At 48.1% G+C, this 16,569-nt stretch overlaps 1 protein-coding gene across 1 annotated transcript in view; it reads left to right on the top strand.

The window, feature by feature from the left end:
* Positions 1 to 16,569, top strand: part of cd81a (CD81 molecule a) — a 92,135-nt gene that overhangs the window by 60,242 nt on the left and 15,324 nt on the right. The window contains exons 3-6 of the mRNA XM_038807563.1: positions 2,149 to 2,246; positions 12,572 to 12,646; positions 13,470 to 13,586; positions 15,023 to 15,109. Of these exons, the coding sequence (XP_038663491.1) occupies positions 2,149 to 2,246; positions 12,572 to 12,646; positions 13,470 to 13,586; positions 15,023 to 15,109 (377 nt within the window). The remainder of the gene's footprint in view (positions 1 to 2,148; positions 2,247 to 12,571; positions 12,647 to 13,469; positions 13,587 to 15,022; positions 15,110 to 16,569) is intronic.

Below are 16,569 nucleotides of genomic sequence, written 5' to 3'. Positions count from 1 at the left end.
GATATTGTCCATCGAGCTGATTGTTTTAAAGAACCTGTCTGCCTGCCCTGTGGGTTCAACTGGCCATCAAAATTCCCATTGAAAAGGAGCAGGTGTTCTTAATGATAATAATCCTTATTGTCACAAGTAGGCTTACATTAAAACTGCAATGAAGTTACTGTGAAAATCCCCCAGTCTCCACATTCTGGCGCCTGTTCGGGTACACAGGGAGAATTCAGAATGTCCAAATTATCTAACAGCACGTCATTCGGGGTTTGTAGGAGGACACTGTAGCACCCAGAGAAAGCCCACGCAGACACAGGGAGAACATGCAGACTCAACATAGACAGTGACCAAAACCAGGAATCGAACCTGGGAGAATTCAGAATGTCCAATTCAACCAAATGTGGGTGACTTTCCAGAAGTGACATGCCAGAGGAGGAATTCTGATATGGGGAATAGTGGACTGGGAGGGAGTGTGAGGACATTGAAATTGGAGGAGTTTTGTGTGCTTTGCTGGTGAGTTTTCCGGGGCAGGTTTTCAGGGGGGGAAGCAACGATTGGCGAGTGTGCCTTTTGTTACTCTTTAGAGTTGGATGGTTGGGTTGATTGGGGGGAGGGGAACTGGAGGGAGGAAGGATGGTCGGAGGCCTTGGCCGGGGGGGTCACCATGTTAGCTGGGCGAACTAGTTAACGGTTGGGGGGGGGGGGGGGGGGGGGGGGGGGGGGGGTGCCAGGAGGAAGACATGGAGTGGGGGGAGGGATGGGGGTTGGGTCTTTATTTGAGGGTAGGTGGGGCTCTGAGCCGCCGAAAGTTGGGGTGTGGGTGAGCAACCTGGTGGAATTAGGGGCGGAATAGGGGCTTTTCGCAGTAACTTCATTGAAGCCTACTTGTGACAATAAGTGATTATTATTATTATTAATTCCTGAGGCTGGAGAAGGTCAAGCTCGTTTTGAGAGAGTCGGCATTCATCCGGAGGTGGGAGCCATTTATTGATTTCTTTAAAGAGGTTTGTGAGGTCAGCAAGTGGGATGGGAGGTTTAAAATGGGGAAGGCGGGATGTGAGGACGAGTTGGCGTCAGGGGAGCAGGGGGAGAGAGTGGGGACTGTTTATCGAATAGTGTGGTAGTTCTTCTGACTTTGTATATATGAAAATGCCTTGAATAAAAATATTTTAAGAAAAAATATGCCAAGGTAACATTGGGTTCCTGTTATTCGGACGGTAAGGGGATAAATTGCATATTCTTCTGTGTCAATCCCAATCCTGTCACAGTAAATACCATCAGAAATGGAGCCTACCATCTATTGGAATGATTAGTGCAGAATGGATTCCCTCATGCTTGCCACTACTAAAAGTGCTGAGCAGCATCGGAATGCTCTCCAGTGTCAACGATTTATAGGCCCCTGGTGTCTCAGTGCTTTCATTTACCTCAAAGCATGTGCACAGCCTAGTATCTATTCTTGTGAACAGAATTAGGCAGATGCACCTATAACTGTTGGCAGTCATCTATTTCTTACTCCGTAATAGATCCACCCAAATATAGCATTTGAAATATTTAAAATAGTTGCAAATGTGACAATTATTGAAATAGTTTTTTTTAAGAAAAAGGGATTACTGAGTTTGCTGTTGTCATGGTGCAGGTATTTCTGGAGCTCAATGATGTGCGTGGGACTGTGCTGTCACCAGAATAGTTTGCTTATTCCAGGTTTCCCTTTGTTCTAGTTGTGATTCATTCTTGTACCTCCGCACTCTTCACTTACACCCCCCCCCCCCCCCCCCCGCATTCTCCTTGATCATTCCATCCCCATCTCTTCACTGATAAGTCTGTCCCTGAGGTTAACTTCTCGTATCTTGCCCACTTGCCATTCTTCCCTAATCGATGCAGTGAGTGTTAGCAGATAGCCAACCATGGAGCCATTAGCAGTGGACTCAATCCTGACCCACCTGCCACATACCCAGCAGTGCCTGTTATGCCAACAGTTGTTGGTTTGGATCGATATTCCAAAATTACAGTAAAATTAGCCACACTCAGTTACAAACGTAAGAAAGGAAGAGGGAAAAGAACATTGGGTGAGCAGACATGGCAGTGAGCGGAATAAAGTAGTGTTTCTGTACTTGCCTCTCCTATTGAGTACTATGTTAATCTCTGCCCTTTCTCTCCTCACAGGGGTCTACATTCTGATTGGTGTTGGAGCTGTGATGATGATTGTCGGTTTTCTTGGTTGCTATGGTGCCATCCAGGAATCCCAATGCATGCTGGGAACGGTAAAACACACATTCCTTTCTGTTTGCATCTCTGTTGTTGTTTGGCTTTCACACTCCAGAGACAGGGTTGCTGGCTCCAGGATACGATTCTGATGCCTGTCTGTGTTCACTGCTGCAATTTGGTGATCTACAGTAATAGATAAACTCCCTTTTTGCTTGCAAATTTAAAATGTTTGAAAGCTAGCTAGAAGCAAGCAGAAGTACTTTTTCTCGATTTGTGTATGTGTCCAATAAGCCCCTCACCCTGTCCTGCAGATTGTTACTGGGTACAGCAACATGGGTACCGCTACAGCACATCTTTGGCACATCACTTAAGCATGAATTTATACATCTGCCTGACAAAATGCTCACAGGCTATGTTTATCCATGAGGACAATGTGAGACATCACAGCAAACCCAAATTAGCCTATCATCTATCATTGAGAAAATGCTGGAATCCATTATTAAGGAGGTAGTAGCAGGACATTTAGAAAATCAGAATACAACCTAACAAGAGTCCTGGTTTTGAGAAAAATAGAATTTGACAAATTTGTTAGTTTTTTGATGTAATAAGCAGGATTGATGTGTGGAATCAGTAGAGGTAGTGTATTTGGATTTCCAAAAGGCATTTGATACAATGCCATATAAAAGGTGACTGCACAAGAGCTCATTGTGTTGGGATGATATAGCAGCGTGTTGGGGTGATATAGCAGCGTGTTGGGGTGACGTAGCAGCGTGTTGGGGTGACGCAGCAGCGTGTTGGGGTGACGCAGCAGCGTGTTGGGGTGACGTAGCAGCGTGTTGGGGTGACGTAGCAGCGTGTTGGGGTGACGTAGCAGCGTGTTGGGGTGCGGTAGCAGCGTGTTGGGGTGCGGTAGCAGCGTGTTGGGGTGCGGTAGCAGCGTGTTGGGGTGAGGTAGCAGCGTGTTGGGGTGACGTAGCAGCGTGTTGGGGTGAGGCAGCAGCGTGTTGGGGTGAGGCAGCAGCGTGTTGGGGTGAGGCAGCAGCGTGTTGGGGTGAGGCAGCAGCGTGTTGGGGTGAGGCAGCAGCGTGTTGGGGTGAGGCAGCAGCGTGTTGGGGTGAGGCAGCAGCGTGTTGGTGTGAGGCAGCAGCGTGTTGGGGTGAGGCAGCAGCGTGTTGGGGTGAGGCAGCAGCGTGTTGGGGTGAGGCAGCAGCGTGTTGGGGTGAGGCAGCAGCGTGTTGGGGTGAGGCAGCAGCGTGTTGGGGTGAGGCAGCAGCGTGTTGGGGTGAGGCAGCAGCGTGTTGGGGTGAGGCAGCAGCGTGTTGGGGTGGCGCAGCAGCGTGTTGGGGTGAGGCAGCAGCGTGTTGGGGTGAGGCAGCAGCGTGTTGGGGTGAGGCAGCAGCGTGTTGGGGTGAGGCAGCAGCGTGTTGGGGTGAGGCAGCAGCGTGTTGGGGTGAGGCAGCAGCGTGTTGGGGTGAGGCAGCAGCGTGTTGGGGTGAGGCAGCAGCGTGTTGGGGTGAGGCAGCAGCGTGTTGGGGTGAGGCAGCAGCGTGTTGGGGTGAGGCAGCAGCGTGTTGGGGTGAGGCAGCAGCGTGTTGGGGTGAGGCAGCAGCGTGTTGGGGTGAGGCAGCAGCGTGTTGGGGTGAGGCAGCAGCGTGTTGGGGTGAGGCAGCAGCGTGTTGGGGTGAGGCAGCAGCGTGTTGGGGTGAGGCAGCAGCGTGTTGGGGTGAGGCAGCAGCGTGTTGGGGTGAGGCAGCAGCGTGTTGGGGTGAGGCAGCAGCGTGTTGGGGTGAGGCAGCAGCGTGTTGGGGTGAGGCAGCAGCGTGTTGGGGTGAGGCAGCAGCGTGTTGGGGTGAGGCAGCAGCGTGTTGGGGTGAGGCAGCAGCGTGTTGGGGTGAGGCAGCAGCGTGTTGGGGTGAGGCAGCAGCGTGTTGGGGTGAGGCAGCAGCGTGTTGGGGTGAGGCAGCAGCGTGTTGGGGTGAGGCAGCAGCGTGTTGGGGTGAGGCAGCAGCGTGTTGGGGTGAGGCAGCAGCGTGTTGGGGTGAGGCAGCAGCGTGTTGGGGTGAGGCAGCAGCGTGTTGGGGTGAGGCAGCAGCGTGTTGGGGTGAGGCAGCAGCGTGTTGGGGTGAGGCAGCAGCGTGTTGGGGTGAGGCAGCAGCGTGTTGGGGTGAGGCAGCAGCGTGTTGGGGTGAGGCAGCAGCGTGTTGGGGTGAGGCAGCAGCGTGTTGGGGTGAGGCAGCAGCGTGTTGGGGTGAGGCAGCAGCGTGTTGGGGTGAGGCAGCAGCGTGTTGGGGTGAGGCAGCAGCGTGTTGGGGTGAGGCAGCAGCGTGTTGGGGTGAGGCAGCAGCGTGTTGGGGTGAGGCAGCAGCGTGTTGGGGTGAGGCAGCAGCGTGTTGGGGTGAGGCAGCAGCGTGTTGGGGTGAGGCAGCAGCGTGTTGGGGTGAGGCAGCAGCGTGTTGGGGTGAGGCAGCAGCGTGTTGGGGTGAGGCAGCAGCGTGTTGGGGTGAGGCAGCAGCGTGTTGGGGTGAGGCAGCAGCGTGTTGGGGTGAGGCAGCAGCGTGTTGGGGTGAGGCAGCAGCGTGTTGGGGTGAGGCAGCAGCGTGTTGGGGTGAGGCAGCAGCGTGTTGGGGTGAGGCAGCAGCGTGTTGGGGTGACATATTAGTGTGAATAGGCGATCAACTAATTAACAGGAAAAGCTGTCCCGATAAATGTGTTGTTTTCAGGTCAGCAAACGGGTGCTGCAGGAATTTGTTCTGGAGCTTTACAATCTACATTAATGACTTGGATAAAGGGGAAGATTATTGTAGCCAAATGTTAAAGATACAGTAAGTTCATTACTCAAGTTGTTGTTGTTCGACAGGGGGCGGACACGCAGGGGACGGACACGCAGGGGACGGGGACACGCAGGGGACGGGGACACGCAGGGGACGGGGACACGCAGGGGACGGGGACACGCAGGGGACGGGGACACGCAGGGGACGGGGACACGCAGGGGACGGGGACACGCAGGGGACGGGGACACGCAGGGGACGGGGACACGCAGGGGACGGGGACACGCAGGGGACGGGGACACGCAGGGGACGGGGACACGCAGGGGACGGGGACACGCAGGGGACGGGGACACGCAGGGGACGGGGACACGCAGGGGACGGGGACACGCAGGGGACGGGGACACGCAGGGGACGGGGACACGCAGGGGACGGGGACACGCAGGGGACGGGGACACGCAGGGGACGGGGACACGCAGGGGTCGGGGACAAAATAAAAAAAAAGAAAAAGAAAAAAAAAGTTGTTGTTGTTCCTGAAAATTGCAACGTTAAATGAAACAACTGTGAATCATGGGTTCCATAGGAATTGGTGTTAAAGCTGGAGTTTGATTCCTTTTGGACATTTCTTGCCGGAATAACTAATGTACAAGATAATAATATACTGTACTGTACTTATGCAGCACTGTGAATTCTCAACTGGAATAACTTGGAAAATAAAATCATTGACTCTAATAGAAATACTACATACATTGGGATTAGATTGCACAATCATCCAAACAAGGCTGAGTAACACAGCTTTTGTGTCTCACCATAGCACTCCTGAAATTCAGCTCAACCTTTTGCTTGCTTTCCTTCCCACGCGGTGTCTCTTTCCTTTCTCACTCTGCGGTGGGGATGTCAATGGAGCTGGGAGTGGGATGGGTCGGGTTTCCCCCCCTCCCTCCACCCCATCCTAGGTTATTCCCAGTTTGGCAACTGGCAGCTTTTTGTCCCTGCCCTCCTGCTCCTCGAATCTGGGTCTTGCTCTCTCTCCCTGCAGCAACATTCAAGGTGGATAATGGGGAACCGGTTGATGAGGTATACTTGGATTTCCAAAAGGCATTTGACAAAGTACCACATCAAAGATTACTGTGCAAGATACGAGCCCCTAGTGTAGGACGTAACATATGACCACGAGGGAAAGGATTTTTGGTTAGCTTGGGAAGTGGAGAACAGGGAGAAACCGGCATTTTCAGATTGGTAAGCTTAATGAGTGGATCAGTGCTGAGTCCCCCACTATTTACAGCCTATATCAATGATTGGAAGAAGGGGCAGTGTAGCTAGATTTGCTGATGACATCAAGATAGATAGGAAAGTATGTATGCTGTCAAGAGGACAGTGTCTGCAAATAGACATAGACTTGTTCAGTGAGTGGGCAAACATTTAGCAGATGGTGTAAAACATGAGTAAATATGAACTTGTTCGTTTTAGCAGGAATAGAAAAGTAGTACCCTGTTTAAATGGAGAGAGATTGCCGACCCCATGGTGTAGAGGGATCTGGGTGTCTGGTACATCGATTCAAAGTTAGTATGCAGTTATGGCACGTGATTAGGAAGGTGAATGGAATGTTGGCTTTTATTGCAAGAAGAAAGGAAAGTTTTACTGCAACTGTACAGGGCCTTGGTGAGACCACAGCTGGACAACTGTGTACAGTTTTGGTCTCCTTATTTCGGGAAAAAAAAGATAGAATTGTTTTAGAAGCAGTTGAGAGAAGATTCACTTGACTCATTCTGGGATGAAGGTGGGTCGGGCAGGTTGGACCTATAGCGATTACAGTTTACAAGAATAAGAGGTGATCTTATTGAAACCCTGAGGGAACTGGATAGGGTGGATACCTGGAGGGTGCTTCATCTTACAGGAGATTAGAACCAGGGGCAAACTGAGATAGAAATAGAGAAATACAGCACAAAACAGGCCCTTCGGCCCACGATGTTGTGCCGAACTTTTGTCCAGGTTAATCATAGATCATAGAATTTTGGACACTCAGGGCAATTTATCATGGCCAATCCATCCAACCTGCACATCTTTGGACTGTGGGAGGAAACCACAGTACCCGGAGGAAACCCACGCACACACTGGGAGGATGTGCAGACTCCACACAGACAGTGACCCAACCCAAAATCGAACCTGGGACCCTGGAGCTGTGAAGCAATTGTGCTATCCACAATGCTACCGTGCTGCCCTTAAGAACAAATTAATCTACACTATATTATTCTACCATAATCCATGTACCTATCCAATAGCCGTTGAAGGTCCCTAACGTTTCCGACTCAACTACTTCCACAGGCAGTGCAGTCGATGCCCCCACTACTCTCTGGGTAAAGAACCTACCTCTGACATCCCCCCTATATCTTCCATCATTTACCTTAAATTTATGTCCCCTTGTAATGGTTTGTTCCACCCGGGGAAAAAGTCTTTGACTGTCTACTCTATCTATTCCTCTGATTATCTTATGAACCTCTGAAGGCAGCATGGTACCATTGTGGATAGCGCAATTGCTTCACAGCTCCAGGGTCCCAGGTTCGATTCCGGCTTGGGTCACTGTCTGTGTGGAGTCTGCACATCCTCCCAGTGTGTGCGTGGGTTACCTCCCGGGTGCTCTGGTTTCCTCCCACAATCCAAAGATGTGCAGGTTAGGTGGATTGGCCATGATAAATTGCCCTTAGTGTTGGGTTGGGTTACTGGGTTATGGGGATAGGGTGGAGGTGTTGACCTTGGGTAGGGTGCTCTTTCCAAGAGCCGGTGCAGACTCGATGGGCCGAATGGCCTGCTTCTGCACTGTAAATTCTATGAAAGTCGCCCCTCGTCCTTCTCCGTTCTAATGAGAAAAGGCCTAACACCCTCAACCTTTCCTCGTAAGACCTACTCTCCATTCCAGGCAACATCCTGGTAAATCTCCTTTACACCTTTTCCAAAGCTTCCACATGCTTCCTAAAATGAGGTGACCAGAACTGCACACAGTACTCCAAATGTGGCCTGACCAAGGTTTTGTGCAGCTGCATCATCACCTCACGGATCTTAAATTCAATCCCTCTGCTAATGAACCTCTTTTACAATCCTCCCTAATCTTGTTGAAACACCTATAACCAGGGCCCTCCAACAACCATTTCTGCCCCTCTTCTATCCAAGTTTCTGTGATGGCCACCACATCGTAGTCCCAAGTACCAATCCATACCTTAAGTTCACCCACCTTATTCCTGATGCTTCTTGCGTTGAAGTATACACACTTCAACCCATCTCCTTGCCTGCAAGTACTCTCCTTTGTCAGTGTTATCTTCCCCACTGTGTCACTACACACTGGCGTCCTGAACATCGGCTTCCTTAGTTGCTGGACTACAAATCCGGTTCCCATTCCCCTGACAAATTAGTTTAAACCCTCCCGAAGAGTACTAGAAAACCTCCCTCCCAGGATATCTGTGCCCCTCTGGTTCAGATGCAACCCGTCCTGCTTGTACAGGTCCCATCTTCCCCAGAATGCGCTCCAATTATCCAAATACCTGAAGCCCACCCTCCTACACCATTCCTGCAGCCACGTGTTCAATTGCACTCTCTCCCTATTCCTAGCCTCGCTATCACGTGGCACCGGCAACAAACCAGAGATGACAACTCTGTCTGTCCTGGCCTTTAACTTCCAGCCTAACTCCCTAAACTTGTTTATTACCTCCACACCCCTTTTCCTACCTATGTCGTTGGTACCAATGTGCACCACGACTTCTGGCTGCTCACCCTCCCCCTTCAGGATCCTGAAGACACGATCCGAGACATCCCTGGCACCCGGGAGGCAACATACCTTTCGAGAGTCTCGCTCGCGACCACAGAATCTCCTATCTATTCCCCTAACCATTGAATCTCCTATTACTATTGCTTTTCTATTCTCCCCCCCTTCCCTTCTGAGCCTCAGAGCCAGACTGAGTGCCAGAGACCTGGCCACTAGGGCCTTCCCCCGGTAGGTCATCCCCCCAACAGCATCCAAAACGGTATACTTGTTTTGAAGGATAATGGCCACAAGGGATCCCTGCACTGTCTGCCTGTTAGTTTTCTTTCCCCTGACTGTAACCCAGCTACTCTTGTCCAGTACCTTGGGTGTGGCTACCTCCCTGTATCTCTTCTCGATAACCCCCTCTGCCTCCCGGATGATCCGAAGTTCATCCAGCTCCAGTTCCCTAACACGGTCTCTGAGGAGCTGGAGTTGGGTGCACTTCCCACAGGTATAGTCAGCGGGGACACCAGTGGTATCCCTCACCACCCACATCCTACAGGAGGAGCATGCAACTGCCCTAGCCTCCAACCCCTCTTACTTTACAGAATTAGCTGCCCCGTAGACCAACTGGACCTCCGCCCTCCGACTCTGCTTCCAGTCAGCTGTACTCTCTGTAAACTCCTGGCTCCCTTCACGCTCTTTGAGGAAATGTAGGAAATGAAATGTAAGGCCACTTTACTCCTTCCTCACCTAACTCCCTCAGTCACCAAACTCTCACTGTAGCACCCAAATGCTCCAAGGTCAGCACTCCAGTGCAAACAAAGTCTGCACTGTAGCTGGATCCTTTTTATACTGTGAATCTAGCCTCTGAAAACTGGCCTAATCCAATTAACTAATTAACAAGCTCCAGCTGCAAGTACCTACAAGTAGAACCTTGTTTAAAGCTGATTCAAAATTCACCTTCTTCTAAACCAAACAGCAACTTTTAAGTTAATTAACTAAATAAAAGAAATACTAGACTTTAGATAAAAATGAACCCGTATACTCCCTCAGGTAGGGTCCTTGGTGTGTGGAATTCTCTTCACCAGAAAGTAATGGAGCCTGCATCTTTGAATTTATTCAAGGCAGAGTTAGATTTTTGTTAGGCGAGGGAGTTGAGGATTACAGGGATAGACAGAAAAGTGGAGCTGAGACCACCGCTAGATCAGCCATGTTATTAACTGGTGGAACAGGTTCGACTGGCCAAATAGCTCCTTTGTTCCCATGAAGTACTGTAGGTAGGAAAGCAAGCTGTAAGGGAGATGCAAAGAGTTTGTAATGGGATGCGCAACAAGTAGCGGGTGTATTATAATGTGGGGAAATGTGAGGTTCACATTGGCAAGAAGACTAGAAAAGCCGAGTATTATTTAAATGAAGAGAGACTAGTACAGATGATTTGTGTGTCTTGTACATGAATCTTAAAATGTTAGCAAGTAATTAGAAGGCCAATGGAATGTTGCAGTGGGAATGGAATATCAGTAGGAAATCTTGGCTACAACGGTACAGAGTACCGTGTACAATTTTGGTCTTGAGAGGAGTTATAGAACATAGAACAGTACAGCACAGAACAGGCTCTTCGGCCCTCGATGTTGTGCCGAGCAATGATCACCCTACTTAAACCTACGTAACCCGTATACCCATAACCCAACAATCCCCCCATTAACCTTACACTACAGGCAATTTAGCATGGCCAATCCACCTAACCCGCACATCTTTGGACTGTGGGAGGAAACCGGAGCACCCGGAGGAAACCCACGCACACACGGGGAGGACGTGCAGACTCCGCACAGACAGTGACCCAGCCGGGAATCGAACCTGGGACCCTGGAGCTGTGAAGCATTGATGCTAACCACCATGCTACCGTGAGGCCCCTTCTTGCATTGTAGGCAGTCCAGAGAAGGTTCACATGGCTGCTCCCTGGGTGAAAGGAGTTGTCTAATGAGGAAAGATTGAACAAGTTGGCCCTTTGCTCATTAGTATTTAGAAGAATGAAAGGTGATCTTATTGAAACATAGATTCTGAGGGGGCTTAACAGGGTAGATGCAGAAAGATTTTTCTCTTGTGGGGAAAGATAGAACTAAGGGGCACAATTTAAATAGAAGGGGTCTTCACACGGAGCACTGGACGTTGGGTCATTGAATATATTTAAGGCTGAGCTAGCCAGATTTTTGATAAGTGAGTCTAAGGTCATGGGGGACAGGCAAAAGTGGAGTTAAGGCTGCAGTTTGATTAGCCATGATCCAAATGATCGACTGCTCCCGCTTCCTATGATTTTTGATAAATCTTTTAGTCTTTTGAGATTTTAAATATCGGTGTATAATAGAGAAACCAGTGAATGTGTTGTATTTGGATTTTCAAAAAGAATTCAGTAAGGTGCTGTGCGGGATCGCATCCCCCGTCGGCTGTGTGCCCCCCCCCCCTGTCGGCTGTGCGGCACCCACCCCCGCAAAAGAAATCTGGCGCACAGAATATCCCCACTGCCCCCCCCCCCCCGCAAACCTCGTTCTTTAACTAAACATTTCATCACCCATCCCACTGGCTCAGAGGCCATGTTTTTTGTTGTGCCTCTATGAAGGGCCCTTGAATGTTTTCCTCCACATGTATTGCTGTAAAAGGGCAAGTTTTTTTAGGTCATTAATAATACATCAAAGCATTGAGCGAACATGCCGTGCACTCGGGTGGGAGTACATACCTGTGTACTTTGTATGTGTACTGGCTGCCTGCCTTGTTTGGTGGAATGTTTCTTTTGTCCTTCTGAGTGTGACTAGTTTTGAGGCCCAATTTGCATTGTTGAGGTCTTGTGCCTTTCTGTGATGAAAAACTCTCTGTTGTGAGAAGTGAACCTCCAGCCCAGCGCTGCCAATTTTGTATGGTTAGTAAGATCTGCTGGCTAGTTTCTGCAATGATACAAATCTGCATTGTGTGGAGTATCTTGTACCACAAGACACTGAGATATCCAAGTTGCCCATCAGTGTTAGACATTGGAATCAAAACAGAAATCCTGGAAACCGGCCGCAGTCAGTGAAATAAAGCATTTAATTCCCAGGACTATAAACATGTGGACATATATACTGTAGGAATCAAAATCTAAGCAGTAGACTTGACACTAATTTTCTGCCCCACTGCCACACTCTTGTCAATTGTTTTTTAACGGACAGTTGAGGTATTCTTCAGCGGGTAGAAGCCTCTCAAATAGATTTAAATGGGTATTGTATACATGGCTAGTACCGCAAAGCGATTTCTATGGTCTACTGATTCTCTTGCGCAGTAGAATCTTCCAACTAAGAGATGGAAACACATCTGAAATAGATGTGAAAATGATTTTTGAGGCCCGGGAAAAGCAGGATTGAAAAGTAACCTTTTCTTGTCCCACGTTGTGGTCGCCATCTTTCACCTCTTATCTTCCATTACTTTCAGTCCCTTAAAATATCACGTTTACGATCCCTGTCATTTGATTATTCTACCACTTCCTCCAACATTCTGTTTGCTTCCTGGATATTGGCTCCTCTGACTATCATGTCCTTTTACAATCTTCCTCACTTCATACTGCAGTTTGTGCTACAAAACCATCTTGACCCAATTCTCTGGAAGTTCACTCTGAACTCATCCACTTTTTCATAGTTCACGTTCCCACTATGATACTGTGTCCATTCCCCTCTTTCCATTGTGAAGTGCCTCTGTATTAACTTTCATGGCACTATACAGCTTCGTTGATTCTGTTGGGTTGTATGATATGATGGAAAGCCTGTAGCTTATCTGGGTCATGCTATGGAAGCTATGCAGATGTTAGTGACCAGAGCTGCATTAATGTTATGTTCTCCCCCTTTTTTTCCTTCAGTTCTTCGCCTGCCTGGTGATCCTATTTGCTTGTGAGGTGGCTGCTGGGATCTGGGGATTTGTAAACAAAGATGAGGTTAGTAATCTCAAGTACTCCTGAATTCCCAAAGTAAGCAGCACTGTGATTGGAGAAGTGGGATGTGAACCTTGTACTGGGTAGCAGAATATGGAAAACTATCCGGCTTACTGTTTGGGGAGGAGGGAGGTTACAAGATCTTGCTTTGGGGACAAAGGGAGTGGACTAGCTGACCTTGTTCTGGGAGAGAGGATAGCATTAACACCATCTATGCTGGGGAGGCTACAAAATCATGCATTAATGTGAAACCTTGAGGAATAGAACTGCTGAATCTTGTGTTGGGTGAAAGGTGGGGACAAGCAGATCTCAAATGGAAGTTTACTGTACCTTAATGGGATGGGGAGGGCAATTGGATTGTGTACTTGTAGTGGGAGGGGGGAACTGTACTGACAGCTGAGAAGGAGGTTGAGGGGAGCAGGGAATGCCACAGGCAACTGGCACTCGCTATCTAATCTTGCATTCTAAATGCTTAGGTGTGATACCGGAGGGTTATCAACCACGAGCACTTTTGCAAATTTATTTCACTTGGTGGTCTATTGGAAAGAGACGTAACATTGGGATAATAACATGGAATCTTTTGAATGATGTGACCAGGCATCATTAAGAGTAATGGGAGTGCAGATCTTCCCAGTTCAAACAAAAAAGGAATTAATGATATGTCTTTTGAAAAATGTATGAGTCTCCTAAGTGGCAGCAGATGTGGATTTGTGAGTGGAGAGGGTTAGAGCTGGGGACTCTACATCTGCCACCAAAACATCTCGTTCTTTTGTTTGGAGCTTAAATGTTTTCCTGTGTGGAGCTAAACATTTTATTTTTCTCACAGGTAGCTCGGGAGATTAAAGCGTTCTATGACCAGGCCTCCACGGCTTATATTACACCATTGCAAAGCCAAGAGAAGAAGGAGCAGGCTAAAGCTGTGTTGATTGCAATGCACAAGGCGGTGAGACAGATATATTCTCAATTTGAAGGAGTTCTGGGCGTGAATGAATATCACTCTGACCTCCTGTTGTGTTTGGATGTGTTGCTGCGGACTATCTGATCTTGCTGCTTCACCCTGTGCCTAGAATTTCCATCGGGTTTCTCCAGTGGGCGATCCGAGGAGGTGGCCCTCCCATCCACTCCACAGCAATCGTATGAATGGTGAAAAACTGCAGTTTGTTATTTCTGTTGGGTTTGTGCCAAACTCCTGCCAAGGCTACAGAAATGCCTGTGGAAATTTCTTGTTTGTTTTCATTTTTATTCCGATAGGGAAGCTGTTGTATCTGCCCATTTTGCTACTCTGTGGAGGAGGGAGGAGATCCCACAATGCTGCCACTGTTTCTATGAAGTTGTTTTGGTCTGGGAGAGGTGGAATGTGGGGGAAGGTCAAGTCACTCATTCAGCGTTGGATGGGAATTTAATTACATCACTTCAAATTGAGTGAAAGGGAAGTCTTGTGCTGTTTAAAATAAATCGGGGAATTGCATGAGCAGGATCTGGGGCTTCTCATTGGGCGTGGATGAGTTATCTTAGCAATACTGTATCGTAAGGAGGTGAGCAAAGGTTTTGCACATTCTACATCCATCCTGAGAGATGGAGGTGATAGAGTAAGTTACACATTTCCGTGAGAGGGTTTTTCTCTCGGTGGGGGTGTGCCGTGTCATGGCCCTGGGGTGGGGTCATGAGGAAGATGTGTAAGGTAAATAAAATGGAAGGCGATGTTAATGAAGACACAAGTTTTCATGTTTCTGTGTCTATGGAGCATTGAATTACTTGTTTTCATGAGTAACAGTTGGAGCCTGATGGTTTTTCTGCTGTTATTTTGAATGGACAGAAAATCAGGCACACTCCTTAACGGGCCCCTGTCTGGCATGTCTGTACTCAATACGCCGGATAATCTAGAAAAAGGAAGATCTGGTGTGGAGACTCTAGATGCTGAGGGACTGGGAATGAAAGTGAGGGGCTACCTGTCTTAATGCTGCAAATAATAGGATACAAGCTCCTGGGAGTTAGGTGATGTCTTGTTGTGGTGGAGATATTGATATTCACAGCTCTACATTTAAAGACACCTGGTACAGACACCTGGGATGGTGAAAATGATAACTTGGTCTACTTATCCCTGTTTAAACTGCCCGCCAAGGCGACGTGAGCTATTGGGCTTATGAACAAGTGCAAGGCACTCTCGTCTGTTTGTGTCTCTGATATTTGTGGGTCTGCTAGCCTTTCCATTCTGAACCAGTGGGGTGTGTCAGTTTAGCACTGCTGTATCTGGTCTCTGAATTAGAAGGCTTTCAGGATCATTAAGACTTATTCTGTTATTATTAGTTACCGTATCAAAGTGAGATTATCGCCCAGCTTTAATTTCTTTCCTCTATCCCCACCCTGTTTCTCTTTCAGCTGGACTGCTGTGGAGCCAGCTTTTCAACCAAGGTTTTGACAAATGAGCTCTGCCCCAAGCAGGTCGGAGTGGGTAAAAATATCAAAGTAAGTAGCAATTTTTTATTTTGGGTTTTCTCTCCTTGACTGATCACTGCTTACAGAGCTGGTTTGAAATTGTTTTATTTTTACTGAAACTCCCAGGAGGAGCTCCCTTAGTCACCTGATGGTTTAAGCACCAGGCCACACAGACATGATGCGGGCCTATACTGTGTTAGCTGTTCTCAGCTGGGGTAACATCCCTGGTGTTCTAATCAACCTCTCCATTCCCAGACTAAGGAGGGAAAACTAACCAGAGATCCAATTCCCTATGGTTATTGAATGCTATTCGTCTGGAAAATGCCCATATGTTGGGAAGAGTTTAGGATAAGAATGGAGTGTGATCCTATCCACGTTGACTAGCTTGCTCACTCTTGCTATTCAGGTCCACAAACAAATGGGCAATTGGCAAAGAGGCCTGTGGGGGCATGTAGTTTGTGCCTGTGCAACTGTTTTCCCATTAGATGTTAACACTTTAAGGAGAAGTGAGGTGAAAAATGGAGCAAGAATTCTTTTTAAGATAGAATTTTCCTGTTATTTAAAAATAAATATTTTCGAGAAGCCATTCGGGATGGGGCTACATTTCTGGGTTAACAGTGCCGAGAGTTTACTGGTGCACCAACCTGGAAAGGGCTTTTCCCACTCTATTTTCTTCATCCCTTATTACCCATTATACTTGTGGTTATAACTGAATCCCAGGAAAGTGGATATTGCTCTGTACCAAGTGCAGGAACCTGATTATCCATCGGTTCCACCAGCTGATTTTAATGATGCAAAATGAGCACAAGATGAAGACCAATCCAACCAGAAAGTCCCCAAAGCTTCCGTTTCGTCGGTATGCGTGTGCTTGGAAGTGAGAGTCATCTGATCAGACTTTTATTGTACAAATTTCTTGGGGAAAACTGTTAAATAGTAGAAAAATGTTTCCATCCATTTAAGCTCATCTTTCGCTTGGCTTTCTTCTGTATGTTTTTAAGACACGTTGCTTTTTTATTACTGATGCCTCTGGTGGGCTATGACTGGTTTGATATCCGGCTTCATCCTATCTGTACCATTTAATACTTTTTGTACCTCCATGGGGTTTTGAGACCTTTGTCTCTCATTGGTTCCCTTCTGGCTAGTTCTGAGGCACAGTTCTTCTCTTCATCTACTTACTTTGCTGCTCTAGTATCTTCTAACTTGGGCATATAGGGTATTAAGTCTAAGTTTGGCCATCTGTCTTGGTTCAGTGGTATCTTTCCCATCTGAGTCGGAACATCACCGGTTAAAGCTTCAGTCCAGGATTTGAGCACGTAATCTAGGCTGACAGTGTGCTGCACTGCCCAAAGTGCAATATTTTGGATGAAGTTAGTCAAGGCCCTTATTTAGTTGACCTATTCAGGTTGGCATTAAATCTTCCAGAGAATTATTTGCAGAAGAGGTTTTTATCCCTCCAGTGACAGCAGATGGGAAGCCGATGAGCCAGGAGT

The sequence above is a fragment of the Scyliorhinus canicula genome, chromosome 9, assembly GCF_902713615.1.
Source record: "Scyliorhinus canicula chromosome 9, sScyCan1.1, whole genome shotgun sequence".
NCBI lineage: Eukaryota > Metazoa > Chordata > Chondrichthyes > Carcharhiniformes > Scyliorhinidae > Scyliorhinus > Scyliorhinus canicula.
The sequence above is the reverse complement of the archived record's forward strand: the minus strand, read 5'-3'. Positions and strand labels throughout refer to the sequence as shown.